The 16,046-nt window shown below is 41.3% G+C and overlaps 1 protein-coding gene across 1 annotated transcript; it reads right to left on the reverse strand.

The window, feature by feature from the left end:
- Positions 1–12,250: 12,250 nt before the first annotated feature.
- Positions 12,251–14,602, reverse strand: LOC106610703 (5-hydroxytryptamine receptor 1D-like). Its single transcript, XM_014210200.2, has one exon. It carries the CDS (start codon positions 13,644–13,646, stop codon positions 12,471–12,473), a length of 1,176 nt encoding a protein of 391 aa, XP_014065675.2. The 5' UTR covers positions 13,647–14,602; the 3' UTR covers positions 12,251–12,470.
- Between the last annotated feature and the right edge of the window lie 1,444 nt (positions 14,603–16,046).

Raw genomic sequence — 16,046 nt, forward strand, 5'->3', positions numbered from 1 at the left:
TCTTTTACTAAGGATCTCTGCTCTAACGTGACACTTCCTACGTCGTCCATAGGCGCTCAGAGCCCGGGAAAAACCTGAATGTCGTCATCCCAGCCCCAGGCTGAAACACATTATCGCCTTTCTCAAGTGGCCGATCAAGGGACTCTGGGCTTAGGCGCGTGCCCTGGCCGCCCCCGTCTTTGTGATTTTTCCTCTGTTTGCCGAAAAGGAGTTTCCCGGTCGGAATATTATCGCTTTTTTACGAGATAAATTGCATAAAAATTGATTTTAAACAGCGGTTGACATGCTTCGAAGTACGGTAATGGAATATTTAGAATTTTTTTGTCACGAATTGCGCCATGCGCACAACCCTGATTTACCATTTCGGATAGTGTCTGGGACGCACGAACAAAACGCCGCTATTCGGATATAACGATGGATTATTTTGGACCAAACCAACATTTGTTATTGAAGTAGCAGTCCTGGGAGTGCATTCTGAGGAAGACAACAAAAGGTAATCAAACTTTTATAATAGTAAATCTGATATTGGTGAGTGCTAAACTTTCCGGGTGTCTAAATAGCTAGCCCGTGATGGCTGGGCTATGTACTTAGAATATTGCAAAATGTGCTTTCACCAAAAAGCTATTTTAAAATCGGACATATCGAGTGCATAGAGGAGTTCTGTATCTATAATTCTTAAAATAATTGTTATGCTTTTTGTGAACGTTTATCGTGAGTAATTTAGTAAATTGTTAGCAAATTCACCGGAAGTTTGCGGGGGGTATGCTGGTTCTGAACGTCACATGCTAATGTAAAAAGCTGTTTTTTGATATAAATATGAACTTGATTGAACAAAACATGCATGTATTGTATAACATAATGTCCTAGGTGTGTCATCTGATGAAGATCATCAAAGGTTAGTGCTGCATTATATTATATTATAAGTATATTGGAAAGTTCTTGGTAGCTACCTAGCCTATGTTGGATCCCACGACGCAGTTGGCATCAGTTTCTGGGACTGCTTATCTTTCCAGTGATCCTGCCAACCAAAAACAGGTCTGAGGAGCTATTAGGCGACACAATTAGCCATTGTGGCTGGGACCGCGGATTGTCCCGGGTTTGGGACTGTCTAGATCCCTGTTGTTTTCAATTTCCAACATGCCCTGTCTGGAACTGCGAGGAGTAGCAGCCTAACATACGTTGCTAGCTACCATGACAAAGACCAAAGCCGGCGGGAGTACCGTTGAGGACAGTGCCAGTGGTGTCTCTCTATCACGCGTGAAAGATTTTTTTAAACAAACAAAAAGAGACCTACAAGCAGTTGTTACAACAACAAGAAAATGGCTTCAAGTGTTTTGTCCAAATTTTCATGAATTCTACTAATAAAAGAATGGACGACCTGACCAGGGAGGTCCAGGACCTGAAGAACAGATTGCAGTTATCCCAGGGTCAGCTTGACGAGTTGTTGGAACAGGAGAATGGCAAGATGACAGCAATCTGTAAGTCAATGAGAGAGGACATCAGTTCTGTGTTACACATGATAACAATGACAGTCAGATTGATCTATCTTGAGGGACAATCAAGGCGAAACAACACGGTTGTGGACGGAATTGCAGAATCTCCACATGAGACCTGGATGGAGTCTGAGGACAAAGTGAGGGAAATGATCTCTAAAAAATTGAAGATGGACCACAGGAAGATTGAGGTGGCGCGCGCACACAGGACTGGAAAACCCACCATCGTGATAGGTGATAGGCCAAGGCCGATAGTGGTCAAGTTCCTGAGGTTCAAGGACAAGGTAGCTGTTCTGGAAAGAGCCAAGAACTTGAGAGGAACATATATCTTCCTAAACAAGGACTATCCTGAAGCTGAGCGCCAGAAGAGGAAAGAACTGATCCCAGTCATGAAAGCTGCTAGAGCGAGTGGGGACATTGCGTACAGTGGCTTGCGAAAGTGTTCACCCCACTTGGCATTTTTCCTATTTTGTTGCCTTGCATCCTGGAATTAAAATAGATTTTTGGGGGGGGTTTGTCATTTGATTTACCCAACATGCTTACCACTTTGAAGATGCTAAATATTTTTTTATTGTGAAACAAACAAGAAATAACACAAAAACAGAACTTGAGCGTGCATAACTATTCACCCCCCCCCCCCCCCAAAGTCAATGCTTTGTAGAGCCACCTTTTGCAGCAATAACAGCTGCAAGTCTCTTGGGGTATGTCTCTATAAACTTAGCACATCTAGCCACTGGGATTTTTGCCCATTCTTCAAGGCAAAACTGCTCCAGCTCCTCCTTCAAGTTGGATGGGTTCCGTTGGTGTACAGCAATCTTTAAGTCATACCACAGATTCTCAATTGGATTGAGGTCTGGGCTTTGACTAGGCCATTCCAATACATTTAAATGTTTCCCCTTAAAACAATCAAGTGTTGCTTTAGCAGTATAATTAGGGTCATTGTCCTGCTGGAAGGTGTATGTCCGTTCCAGTCTCAAATCCCTGGAAGACTGAAACAGGTTTCCCTCAATAATTTCCCTGTATTTAGTGCCATCCATCGTTCCTTCAATTCTGACCAGTTTCCCAGTCCCTGTCGATGGAAAACCATCACCACAGCATGATGCTGCCACCACCATGCTTCACTGTGGAGATGGTGTTCTCGGGATGATGAGAGGTGTTGGGTTTGCGCCAGACATAGCGTTTTCCTTGATGGCCATAAATCTCAATTTTAGTCTAACCTGACCAGAGTACCTTCCATATGTTTGGGGAGTCTCCCACATGCCTTTTGATGAACACCAAACGTGTTTGCTTATGTTTTTCTTTAAGCAATGGCTTTTTTTTCTGGCTACTCTTGCGTGAAGCCCAGCTCTGTGGATTATGAGGCTTAAAGTGGTCCTATGGACAGATATTCCAATCTCCGCTGTGGAGCTCTGCAGCCTGGTTCATGTGTTTTGGTGGGTGGCCCTCTCTTGGCAGGTTTGTTGCGGTGCTATATTCTTTCCATTTTTTTAATAATGGATTTAACCTCTTACATCTAGACGTTCCGCTAGCGGAACACCTGCTCCAATATCCAATGATAGGAGTGGCGCGAATTACAAATTCCTCATAAATACAAAAACTTCAATTTTTCAAACATATGACTATTTCACAGCATTTTAAAGACAAGACTCTCCTTTATCTAACCACACTGTCCGATTTCAAAAAGGCTTTACAGCGAAAGCAAAACATTAGATTATGTCAGCAGAGTACCCAGCCAGAAATAATCAGACACCCATTTTTCAAGCTAGCATATAATGTCACAAAAAACAAAACCACAGCTAAATGCAGCACTAACCTTTGATGATCTTCATCAGATGACACACCTAGGACATTATGTTATACAATACATGCATGTTTTGTTCAATCAAGTTCATATTTATATCAAAAAACAGCTTTTTACATTAGCATGTGACGTTCAGAACTAGCATACCCCCCGCAAACCTCCGGTGAATTTACTAAATTACTCAAGATAAACGTTCACAAAAAACATAACAATTATTTTAAGAATTATAGATACAGAACTCCTTTGTGCAATCGAGGTGTCCGATTTAAAAATAGCTTTTCGGTGAAAGCACATTTTGCAATATTCTGAGTAGATAGCCCAGCCATCACGGCTAGCTATTTAGACACCCACCAAGTTTAGCCCTGACCAAACTCCGATTTACTATTACAAAAGTTTGATTACCTTTGGTGTTCTTCGTCAGAATGCACTCCCAGGACTGCTACTTCAATAACAAATGTTGGTTTGGTTCAAAATAATCCATCGTTATATCCAAACAGCAGCGTTTTGTTCGTGCGTTCAAGACACTATCCGAAGTGTAAATAAGGGTCACGAGCATGGCGCATTTCGTGACAAAAGATTTCTAAATATTCCATTACCGTACTTCGAAGCATGTCAACCGCTGTTTAAAATCAATTTTTATGCCATTTTTCTCGTAAAAAAGCGATAATATTCCGACCGGGAATCTGCGTTTAGGTAAACAGACAAAAGAAAACAAAGCATGGGGTCGACTCGGGCACGCGCCTGAGTCTCACAGTACTGTGACCAGCCACTATCCAAACGCGCTACTTTTTTTCAGCCAGAGCCTGCAAAGCCACGATTCAGCTTTTTGCCGCCTTCTGAGAGCCCATGGGAGCCGTAGGAAGTGTCATGTAACAGCAGAGATCCCCTGTAATGGATAGAGATAATCAAGAAGGGCAAGAAATTGTCAGACAGGGCACTTCCTGCATGGAATCTTCTCAGGTTTTGGCCTGCCAAATGAGTTCTGTTATATTCACAGACACCATTCAAACAGTTTTAGAAACTTTGGAGTGTTTTCTATCCAAAGCTAATAATTATATGCATATTCTAGTTTCTGGGCAGGAGTAATAATCAGATTAAATCGGGTATGTTTTTTTTATCCGGCTGTGAAAATACTGCCCCCTAGCCATAACAGGTTAATGGTGCTCTGTGGGATGTTAAACGTTTCAGATATTTTTTTATAACCCAACCCTGATCTGTACTTCTCCACAACTTTGTCCCTGACCTGTTTGGAGAGCTCCTTGGTCTTCATTGTGCCGCTTGCTTGGTGGTGCCCCTTGCGTAGTGGTGTTGCAGACTCTGGGGCCTTTTGGAACAGGTGTACTGTGTATATATACTGAGATCATGTGACACTAAGATTGCACAAGGTGGACTTTATTTGCACACAGGTGGACTTTATTTAACTAATTATGTGACTTCTGGTAATTGATTGCACCAGATATTATTTAGGGGCTTCATAGCAAAGGGGGTGAATACATATGCATGCACCACTTTTCCGTTTTTTATTTTTTAGAATTTTTTGAAAGAAGTTATTTTTTTAATTTCACTTCACCAATTTGGACTATTTTGTGTGTCCATTACATGAAATCCAAATAAAAATCAATTTAAATTACAGGTCGTAATGCAACTCATTATCCACCCTCCCTCCCAAAAGCCTGGAAGGGATGAGGGAGCCAAGCCTATGGGTTCGTAGCCTCAACCCCGTAGCGCGCACACACACACCAATTGATTAATGGACAGCTGAATGTATATTATTTTCTCTTGCTTTGTCTGCTCTTTTCAATATTATGTCTATCTCTGATAAGCTACCCAGGAAAGGGCTGAAAATAGCCCATATTAATACGTGTAGCCTTAGAAATAAGGTTCATAAAATCAATAACTTGCTAACATCAGATAACATTCATATATTAGCCATTTCTGAGACTCACTTAGATAATTCATTTGATGATACATCAGTAGCAATTTCAAGGATATAACATTTATAGAAGAGACAAAAATGCTTAATGGGGAGGTGTTGCTGTATATATTCAGAGCCATATCCCTGTAATGCTTAGAGAAGATCTTATGTCAAGTGTTATTGAAGTGTTGTGGTTGCAGGTTCACTTGGCACATCTAAAGCCTTTTCTTTTGGGGTGTGTCTATAGGCCACTAAGTGCTAACAGTCAGTATCTAAATAATATGTGTGAAATGCTTGATAGTGTATGTGATGTAAACAGAGAGGTCTACTTTCTTGGGGACCTGAATATTGACTGGTTTTCATCAAGCTGTCCGCTCAAGAGGAAGCTTCTTACTGTAACCAGCGCCTGTAATCTGGTTCAGGTTATTAATCAACCTACCAGGGTGTTTACAAACACTACAGGAACAAGATCATCCACATGTATTGATCACATTTTTACTAACACTGTAGAACTTTGTACTAATGCTATATCCGTACCCATTGGATGAAGTGATCACAATATAGTGGCTATATCCAGGAAAGCCAAAGTTCCAACAGCTGGGCCTAAAATAGTGTATAAGAGATCATCCAAAAGATTTTGCTGTGTGTCACGACTTCAGCCAAAGTCGGTTCCTCTCCTTGTTCGGGCGGCGCTTGGTGGTCGGTGTCGCCGGTCTACTAGCCATCGCCGATCCACTTTTCATTTTCCATTTGTTTTGTCTTTGTTTCTACACCTGTTTTTCATTCCCCTAATTATTGTTCATGTATTTAACCCTCTGTTTCCCCCATTGTGTTGTGCGGGATTGTTTTATGTCATGTTTGGTAATGTTGGTGACTGGTTATTTCGACGAGTGCTGTTTCTTGCCCCGTGCGTAAAAGTTGATGTTCGTGTGTTTGGGCAAGTGTAGTGTTTTACCTTGCACCATTCATTATTCTGAGTAAAGTTACGTTGCTCCCAATTCCCTGCTCTCCTGCACCTGACTGCATACACCAGCTACACCCACCATTATGACACTGACTCTAATGTGGATGATGTTACAAATATTTGTTGGTCTGATGTGATTAATGAGGAGCATCCAGACGCTGCACTTGATGAATTTATGAAATTGCTGCTTCCAGTTATTGATAAACATGCACCTGCTAAGAAACTGACTGTTAGAACTGTTAAGGCTCCATGGATTGATGAGGAATTGAAAAACTATGGTTGAAAGAGATGGGGCAAAAGGAGTGGCTAATAAGTCTGGCTGCACATCTGACTGTTTTACTTACTGCAAATTGAGAAATGATGTGACAAAACTCAACAAAAAGAAGGAACTGTATTATGAAGCCAAGATCAATGATATAAAGAATGGAGAACTTTAAATTAAATTATGGGCAGAAAGACAAATTAAACTCGAATCAGATGGCTTATTCATCACAACCATTTGATGTTGGCAATTATTTTAATTATTATTTCATTGGCAAAGTGGGCAAACTTAAGCAGGAAATGCCCACGACAAACAGTGAGCAATTATATTCATGCATAAAAAAAAACATGAAAGGAAAGCAGTGCAAGTTTGAATTTTGTAAAGTTAGTGTGGGAGAGGTGGAAAAATTGTTAACGATCAATAATTACAAACCTCCTGGCATTGAGAACTTAGATGGAAAGCTACTGAGGATGGTAGCTGACTCTATAGCCACTCCTACAGTGAGGGGGAAAAAGTATTTGATCCCCTGCTGATTTTGTCCATTTGCCCGTTGACAAAGAAATGATCAGTCTATAATTTTAATGGTAGGTTTATTTGAACAGTGAAAGACAGAATAACAAAGAAAAACGCATGTCGAAAATGTTATAAATTGATTTGCATTTTAATGACTGAAATAAGTATTTGACCCCTCTGCAAAACATGACTTAGTACTTGGTGGCAAAACCCTTGTTGGCAATCAGAGGTCAGACGTTTCTTGTAGTTGGCCACCAGGTTTCCACACATCTCAGGAGGGATTTTGTTTTGTTTGACGGTGGGGATGCTGTTCTTGGGGTCATAGACAGCATTTCTCCTCCAAACACGGCGAGTTGAGTTGATGCCAAAGAGCTCCATTTTGGTCTCATCTGACCACAACACTTTCACCCAGTTGTCCTCTGAATCATTCAGATGTTCATTGGCAAACTTCAGATGGGCATGTATATGTGCTTTCTTGAGCAGGGGGACCTTGCGGGCGCTGCAGGATTTCAGTCCTTCACGGCATAGTGTGTTACCAATTGTTTTCTTGGTGACTATGGTCCCAGTTGCCTTGAGATCATTGACAAGATCCTCTCGTGTAGTTCTGGGCTGATTCCTCACCGTTCTCATGATCATTGCAACTCCACGAGGTGAGATCTTGCATGGAGCCCCAGGCTGAGGGAGATTGCCAGTTCTTTTGTGTTTCTTCCATTTGCGAATAATCGCACCAACTGTTGTCACCTTCTCGCCAAGCTGCTTGGCGATGGTATTGTAGCCCATTCCAGCCTTGTGTAGGTCTACAATCTTGTCCCTGACATCCTTGGAGTGCTCTTTGGTATTGGCCATGGTGGAGAGTTTGGAATCTGATTGATTGCTTCTGTGGACAGGTGTCTTTTATACAGGTAACAAACTGATTAGGAGCACTCCCTTTAAGAGTGTGCTCCTAATCTCAGCTCGTTACCTGTATAAAAGACACCTGGGAGCCAGAAATCTTGCTGATTGAGAGGGGGTCAAATACTTATTTCCCTCATTAAAATGCAAATAATTTTATAACATTTTTGACATGTGTTCTTCTGGATTTTTTTTGTTGTTATTCTGTCTCACTGTTCAAATAAACCTACCATTAAAATTATAGACTGATCATTTCTTTGTCAGTGGGCAAACGTACAAAATCAGCAGGGGATCAAATACTTTTTTCCCTCACTGGATCTGTCATATTTTTAATCTGAGCCTAGGGGAAAGTCTTTGTCCTCAGGCCTGGAGATTGGTAAAGTAATTCCGCTACCCAAGAGTGGTAAAGCGGCCTATACTGGTTCTAACATCAGACCTATAAGCTTGCTGCCAGCTCTTAGCAAACTGTAGGAATAAATTGTGTTTGACCAAATACAATGTTATTTCTCTGTAAACAAATTAACAACATACTTTCAGCATGCTTATAGAGAAGGGCACTCAACATGTACTGCACTGACACCAATGACTGATGATTGGTTGAAAGAAATTGATAATAAGAAGATGGTGGGAGCTGTACTGTTAGATTTCAGTGCAGCCTTTGATATTATTGACCATAACCTGTTGTTGAAAAACTTAAGTGCTATGGCTTTTCAACCTCTGCCATATCGTGGATTCAGAGCTATCTATCTAATAGAAGAAAGGGTTTTCTTTAACGGAAGTGTCTCTAATGTCAAACATGAAAAGTGTGGTGTATTGCAGGGCAGCTCTCTAGGCCCTCTACTCTTTTCTATTTTTACCAATGACTTGCCACTGGCATTAAACAAAGCATGTGTGTCCATGTATGCTGATGATTCAACCATATTTTGATAGTCCCCAAATCTAGAATTTCAAGAAAATGTACAGTATTATATAGAGCCATTTTGCATGGAACTTCCTTCCATCTCATATTGCTCAAATAAACAGCAAACCTGGTTTCAAAAAACAGATAAAGCAACACCTCGTGGCACAACGCCTCTCCCCTATTTGACCTAGATAGTTTGTGTGTATGCATTGATATGTAGGCTACGTGTGCCTTTTTTTTAAATGTATGTAGTTCTGTCCTTGAGCTGTATTTGTCTAATGATATTCTGTATTATGTTTGGTGTGGACCCCAGGAAGAGTAGCTGCTGCTTTTGCAACAGCTAATTGGGATCCTAATAAAATACCAAATCTAATATTGCCCTTTTGCCTCAATTCGTCAGGGCATGGACTCTACACGGTGTCGAAAGTGTTCCACAGCAATGCTGGCTTATTTTGACTCCAATGCTTCCTACAGTTGTGTCAAGTTTGCTGGATGTCCTTTGGGTGGTGGACCATTCTTGATACACACTGGAGTGTGAAAAATCCAGCAGCGTTACAGTTTTTGACACACTCAAAGGCACTTCAATCTTTTGTCTTGCCCATTCACCCTCTCAATGGCACATATACATAATCCATGTCTCAAGGCTTAAAAATCCTTATTTAACTTGTCTCCTCTTCTACATCTACAATGACTTAAGTGACATCAATAAGGGATCATAGCTTTCAGCTGGTCAGTCTGTCTCCACTCAGTGTAGAGGTAGGCATCTGGATGGTAGACTTGTTCTCATTGAAGCGCATTACCCCTCCTATACCAATAGGAGTCACAGGCAGTAACCATTGAACTGTGGCATCACATTTTATTTCAATATACTGTACCTCTCTATTTAGGTTCATGGCATAACATTGAAACAATTTCACTGATTCAAACATATCATTTGCATATCAACATTGAAAGAAGGTAAAATAAAAGGTCAAATATACAATTCTACATAATTTCAACCACCCAATAGATATTGACTATAGGATGAAAAATATTTTAAACATTTCTACGTGGGATTTAACACAATTTCAACATATGCATAGTTCTGCTGATTGTTGAAATTATTTTGATGTAACAATCTGTTACTTGAAGTCATTATACATTTAAGTTTTAACTTAATTTCAATGTTTACCAGGCTGGTTAAAAATTATATGAAAACAGTAATTGACTTTTTCCCACATAGATTCCCTCTCACAATCGGCTGACAAATGACATTGTTTCAATGTTGACTCAACCACTGTGTGCCCAGTGGGTTTACAGTAGCTTATGCAGATTCATTTGTTGCCAGGGAACAGGACATAATTCATTTTTAGGTTCAATCCAAAGGTAAATGCTGTCTCCTACATAGAGAAGTCAGGCTCCTCGAATGTGGATAATGTTTAAAGTTTAATCAGTTGGATACAATAAGCTGACGCCACACTGGTGAAAAATATGTCCACATTTAATTCACTGCAGCTCCCCCCTCCCCACGCATCATTACACCTAGAGCAAGGTGACAACTCCTCCACACATAAACAAATGCAGCCACATAGAGACACAGTAAGACTGAATCTTTATATACGTATTTCTCTGTTGTACTGTACCACGGACGTGTTAAGGAAGATCCGCCTCTGTATGTGACACTTCTGTAACAATTTGCCATGTCTTTTCCAGTCCAAGGGGGTTTTATAATCCACTGCTCAATTATAATCCATGGATTAATTACCTTATGTCTTTCATCCAAAGAAGGACCAGTTCTTATACTTTAGAGACTCCTTCATTTGTCTCAAACCTGTATGATAAGTCTGTTCCTTTGGGGTCTGTAATATCCCAACCCAAACCCTCATTTATAATGAGTTTCATAGTCCTTGGAATATTTTATTCCCTTTTTTTATTTTCATGCATGCATACATTTCTAGTAAGGAAATATCTGAAAGATGTACGGCACTTCATAAGCATGTCAATTAAGTTCCAATGTACAACAAATGTACAGAGACCAAACACAATGAGCATGTTTACAACATGAACAAATGCCACAATACAGCATTTATATGAATAGACCATATATTCCCATACCGGTATTTACTAAGAATGGCGAGAGAATAGGGTTCCCAATCTTTTCTTGGCCACAACCCATTTCGATATCCACATTTATCCGTGACCCCATCCTGTAAAAAAAGTGATGAAATCAACGGCCAATGTTTACTTTTTTAATTGGGTATATGACGGTCTATTACAAATCAGTCTGACAGTACTTTTGACAGTATTTCATGCTGAAGGAAGTATGGTTTGAAGTGACTGAAATGCATCAGAAAGGTATTGGGAAGTTCAGAAGATCATCAGGCAACAGTTTTGTATGATCTTCTGTGTAGAGAAGAAGTTCAATAACCACGTGTTCATCCAACCATTTCATGCAGATTAATTAACTAATGCATGAAAAAAATCTAAACGGGCAGAAGGAAACATGAATTAATTGCCTATACAATTTTATAAATGCCGACAGACAATTTGTTCATTAGACATGATGGGATATTTTTGTGTCGGTAAAATTAATTATGAGAAATGGCGTTGGAAACGCCTTTATGTGCAACTATTGATATACTGTAATAACCATCACTCTGTTGTGTGGTCCTCCCACTATGACTCGGGAAATCATGCAGTTTATTAAACAAGGTTAAATAAATTATGATGAACTTCACAGGGAGGTGAATGTGCAAGGTGATGAGTTTGATGCTCCTTTTCAATAAATATCGAAGGTCTTATCCTGGTAACATGATGATCGATGTTTGGCTTCCGTTTGACAAATACAACCTTATTTAGGCTACTTATGTAATGATTTGTACCTTTTTTTTCACTCTGTATGCGATGTGCAATGCAGAGAACACCGGAATAAGAATTCTCATTTAATTACCATATTAAAATAATTCACTATTTGTTTGTGTCAATTAATCCCATACGGGATGGGTTGCCAATTGGTGATTTCACATGAAAATAAAATGTCATTCATACATATCTCGCCCTTATCCATAATAATCTCAATGTAGGTAACCTACCTGCACTGTATCTGTGAACTGTTGGCTACAGCGCATGTGCCAAGACCAGAGTGGGCACATTTGCAATATAACGCAAAACCATCAGTTGAGTTGAAAATGTGATGGAAACCCATTTAACTTGTATTTTAATTCGGTACATGGGAATTGAACGGCAAAAGTTACTTTTATGTGCACTACGTCATCATGCACAGCATTTTATCCTCAACAATTCAGTTTGATGGCGTATATTGTTTTAGGCAGATTTGAGAATATTCGCATGAAAATCTGTTACAAATTGGATGGAAAACTAGCAAATGTTCTTTTCTCCCCAGTCTGATTTCGTACCTGGTTTTGTCCACTCTGTTCTAATGAGGCTTGTGGGCATTGTAGAGGGAAACAGAAAACGCATACATGTTCCTGAGTTTTATCTTTCAGTGATGGGATCATAATATTTTGTAGTTTATACACCACCCCCCCCACACACACACACACAAAAAAAAGAACCACATTTGTAAGAAGAAAACAGAAACTGCTCTGTTTATTACAACTGACGTAACCCCGGTTTTATGAACCAAGCACAATTATGTTTCTCTCGCAACCCCATTTTCAAATCAGGAGACCCCACGTTTGGGGAAACGCTGGGTTATGATACATTTTCTATGTACAATACTCGCATTCCCTTAGTAGCATCTCTTGAACTTGATGAGTTTGTGGAAGGCCAGTTTGAACTCGTCATTGAAGGCAGTGTAGATAACAGGATTGATGAGCGAGTTTAGGTAGCCAAGCCAGGTGAACACGTCGAAGAGCACTGGGTGGAACCAGCATTCTTTGCAGATGGCCAGTATCAGGGTGCCCACGAAAAAGGGTAGCCAACACACGATGAAGGCTCCCAGGATAATGCCTAGCGTCTTGGTGGCCTTCTTCTCCCGGGCGATGCACAGACGTTTCCTCTCCAGCACACTGTCAGCCAGCTTCACCGTCACGCAGTTATTGAAGAGAGGCGACCCACCGCTTCCTCCACCTCCGTAAACTGCCACTCCTCCCGTGTTGCCTCCCCCTCCGGGGTGCAGGTGGCCCTCTTGGTTGGAGGCGGAGTTGATGGAGCAAAGGGAGGAGCCGGCCGATGTCTGGATGAGCTGGGCCGTGGTGAAACGCTTGCCGCATGACACTGGTGTCTTAAAGATGCGTGAGCGGGCTGCCATGTAGATCCGGCCGTAGAGGATGATCAGCAACACGGTGGGAACATAGAACGCCCCGAAGGTGGAGTAGAGCGTGTAGGATATCTGATCCGTGTTCACCATGCACTCCATCACCACCTCGTTGGCCTTGGCCTGCCTCCAGAAGAGCGGCGGCATGGAGATGGAGATGGAGATCACCCATACCACCGTTATCATCAGGCCCGCTCGACGCATTGTCCGGCGCTTGGAATACTCCAGGGCGTCAGTGATGGCCCAGTAGCGGTCCAGTGCGATGACGCACAGGTGCAGGATGGAGGCAGTGCAGAAGGTGATGTCCGATGACAGCCAGATGTCGCAGACAATCTGCCCCAGGGCCCAGGTCTTACTCACTGTGTACAAGATGCTGATAGGCATGACCAGGATGGACACCAGCAGGTCTGTCACAGCCAGCGAGCCAATCAGAAAGTTGGCTGGCGTGTGTAGCTTCCGAGTCAGGAATATGGTGGCGATGACAAAGGCATTGGACAGCACGGTGGCCAGGGTGACGATTGCCAGGATGGCTGACAGGAAGATCTGGAGCCCCAGGAGAGTGGCTTTGTCCCATAGTGCCTCTGTGGGTTCAGAGCTCTCCATGGCGTTGGTGAAGAACGGATCAACGGAGCTATTATCCTGATCCATCTTGCCTTTCCCCTTTAAACCTTTGTTCAAGGTCTAGATGAGCCACATCACCACAATCAAATCAGGGCCTATGCTTTCCTTTGTCATGGTGCGAGGGCTGCATTGATGGGTGTCACTGTTGGTTGTCACACGTATCCATGGGACCTGATGGATCCTTTATCCATAATTTCAGTCTTGGAGACACACTGGGTTCTGAGACAAAATCTCAAAAATTGAGATTTACAAAAAGGTGATTGCTATTTAGTTTCATATTAGAGCTTTTGATTACGCTCATACCATTTCAATGCACAACCAATAAAGCTATTATAGTTGCTGAATCACTGTCCAGCAGACACACTAATATTGGTTTGATTCAGCAGTCTGGCTGAAGAACAGTAGACACTGATTTGTATTCTAGTCGTCTCATCAAACTCTGTTTTCTCTCTCGCCCAAGCTCTTATCTCCACTCCAGCCAGGCCGAGCACACCTCAGACCCTGACTTCCTATCAACTGCTGCTTTCATGGTCTCCTCCTGTTTCAATAACCCTCAGTGGGTAAAATCTACACCGAAAGATTATGGTTGGCTCACTCTGTCCTCATTTTAAGCTGAACCAGGGTTAATTTAATTTTGCGCTCAGCTCCAAAGCCTGGGCGGTCCAGTCTTGTTGATATTGAGGGTTAACTAGAATGTTAACATGATCCACATCAAGGGAGGAAAAGTCTGCTTCACTTCTTCATTCCATATGTAGAAATTCACCACTCAATGCGATAAAGAACAAGGCATTTGCAGATTCCCAGTTGGATGAAGCACAGCATGTGCTAATATAGATTTTTGATGTGTGCACTGTTTTCCTGTCAAAGCTTTGTTGGTCAGTTAAGCATTCAGGTGTGATGTCCAGGTGGGAAGTAATAGTACTGCACAGCTTTTGTTCTGGTTTTGCTACCCGAAAGGCCCAAGCTTCAATTGAAGCATGACAACCTTAGAATGGGAAAGATAGAGAAAGAAAGTGTGCATTAGAAGTACATACGAGTCACCATTTCAAACCGCCAACAATCCCACCTCCATAAAATATCCTGCATGCACCTAAGAATGAACAATATGTGAGCTAGACCCCTGGCATCTCATGCTATGAGGCATATTTCTACCTGAACCCTTATGTTCAGCCATTACATACATGCAAGATTGATAATACAATATTAAAGAGGAATGGAAACTCTAGGCTTTAGAACACCAGCTAACTGCAACTGTAAATCACCATATTGGCATTGTATCGCCAAAAGAAGAGTTTTGGAATTCCAGAATTTACTCAGACCATAACCTCTGCATGCATTAATGAGCAATATTTTCTGGTGTCAAACCATATCTGAAAACATGATACATATTTTGAAAGCTGAGAAACAGCCCTTTCAAATGATATAACATACAATAGCACGACATCAATCAAATGGTAATCAGTCAGGAAGAACACCTGTGAAAATGTGTACTGAATCTTAAACAAAAATCCGTTTTTTCCCCAAACTGCCTTTTACACAACTTCTTAATGAAGATGAAGAAAAAACTTAGAGCATGTTGAATCTTCTTTATGTTGTAGGATTGATCATCTGAAATCAGAATAGTAATACCCTTTACAGTGAATGAGTTAGAGCTGTTTTATTTTCTGGAATTCTATGGAATATTCTGTGATCAAACATTTTCTCATATAGATAGTATATTAAACACATACAGTACCAGTCAAACGTTTGGACACACCTATTCATTCAAGTGATTTTATTTTATTTTTACTATTTTCTACATCAAAACTATGAAATAACAAATGGAATCCTGTAGTAACCAAAAAAGTGTTAAACAAATCAAAATATTTAAAATTTGAGATTCTTCAAAGTAGCCACCCTTTGCCTTGATGATAGCTTTGCACACTCGTGGCATTCTCTCAACCAGCTTCATGAGTATTGCTTTTCCAACAGTCTTGAAGGAGTTCCCCCATATGCTGAGCACTTGTTGGCTGCTTTTCCTTCACTCTGCGGTCAAACTCATCCCAAACCATCTCAATTGGGTTGAGGTCAGGTGATTGTGGAGGCCAGGTCATCTGATGCAGCACTGAATCACTCTCCTTGGTCAGATAGCCCTTACACAGCCTGGAGGTGTGTTTGGGGTCATTGGCCTGTTGAAAAACAAATGATAGTCCCACTGTGGAAACCAGGTGGGATGGCGTATCGCTGCAGAATGCTGTGGTAACCATGCCAGTTAAGTGTGCCTTGAATTCTAAATAAATCATAGTGTCACCAGAAAAGCACCCCCACACCATCACACCTCCTCCTCCATGCTTCACGGTGGGAACTACACATGCGGAGATCATCCATTCACCTACTCTGCGTCTCACAAAGACACGGAGGTTGGAACCAAAAATCTAATTTGGACTC

Source organism: Salmo salar, chromosome ssa09 (genome assembly GCF_905237065.1).
Source record: "Salmo salar chromosome ssa09, Ssal_v3.1, whole genome shotgun sequence".
Lineage (NCBI taxonomy): Eukaryota > Metazoa > Chordata > Actinopteri > Salmoniformes > Salmonidae > Salmo > Salmo salar.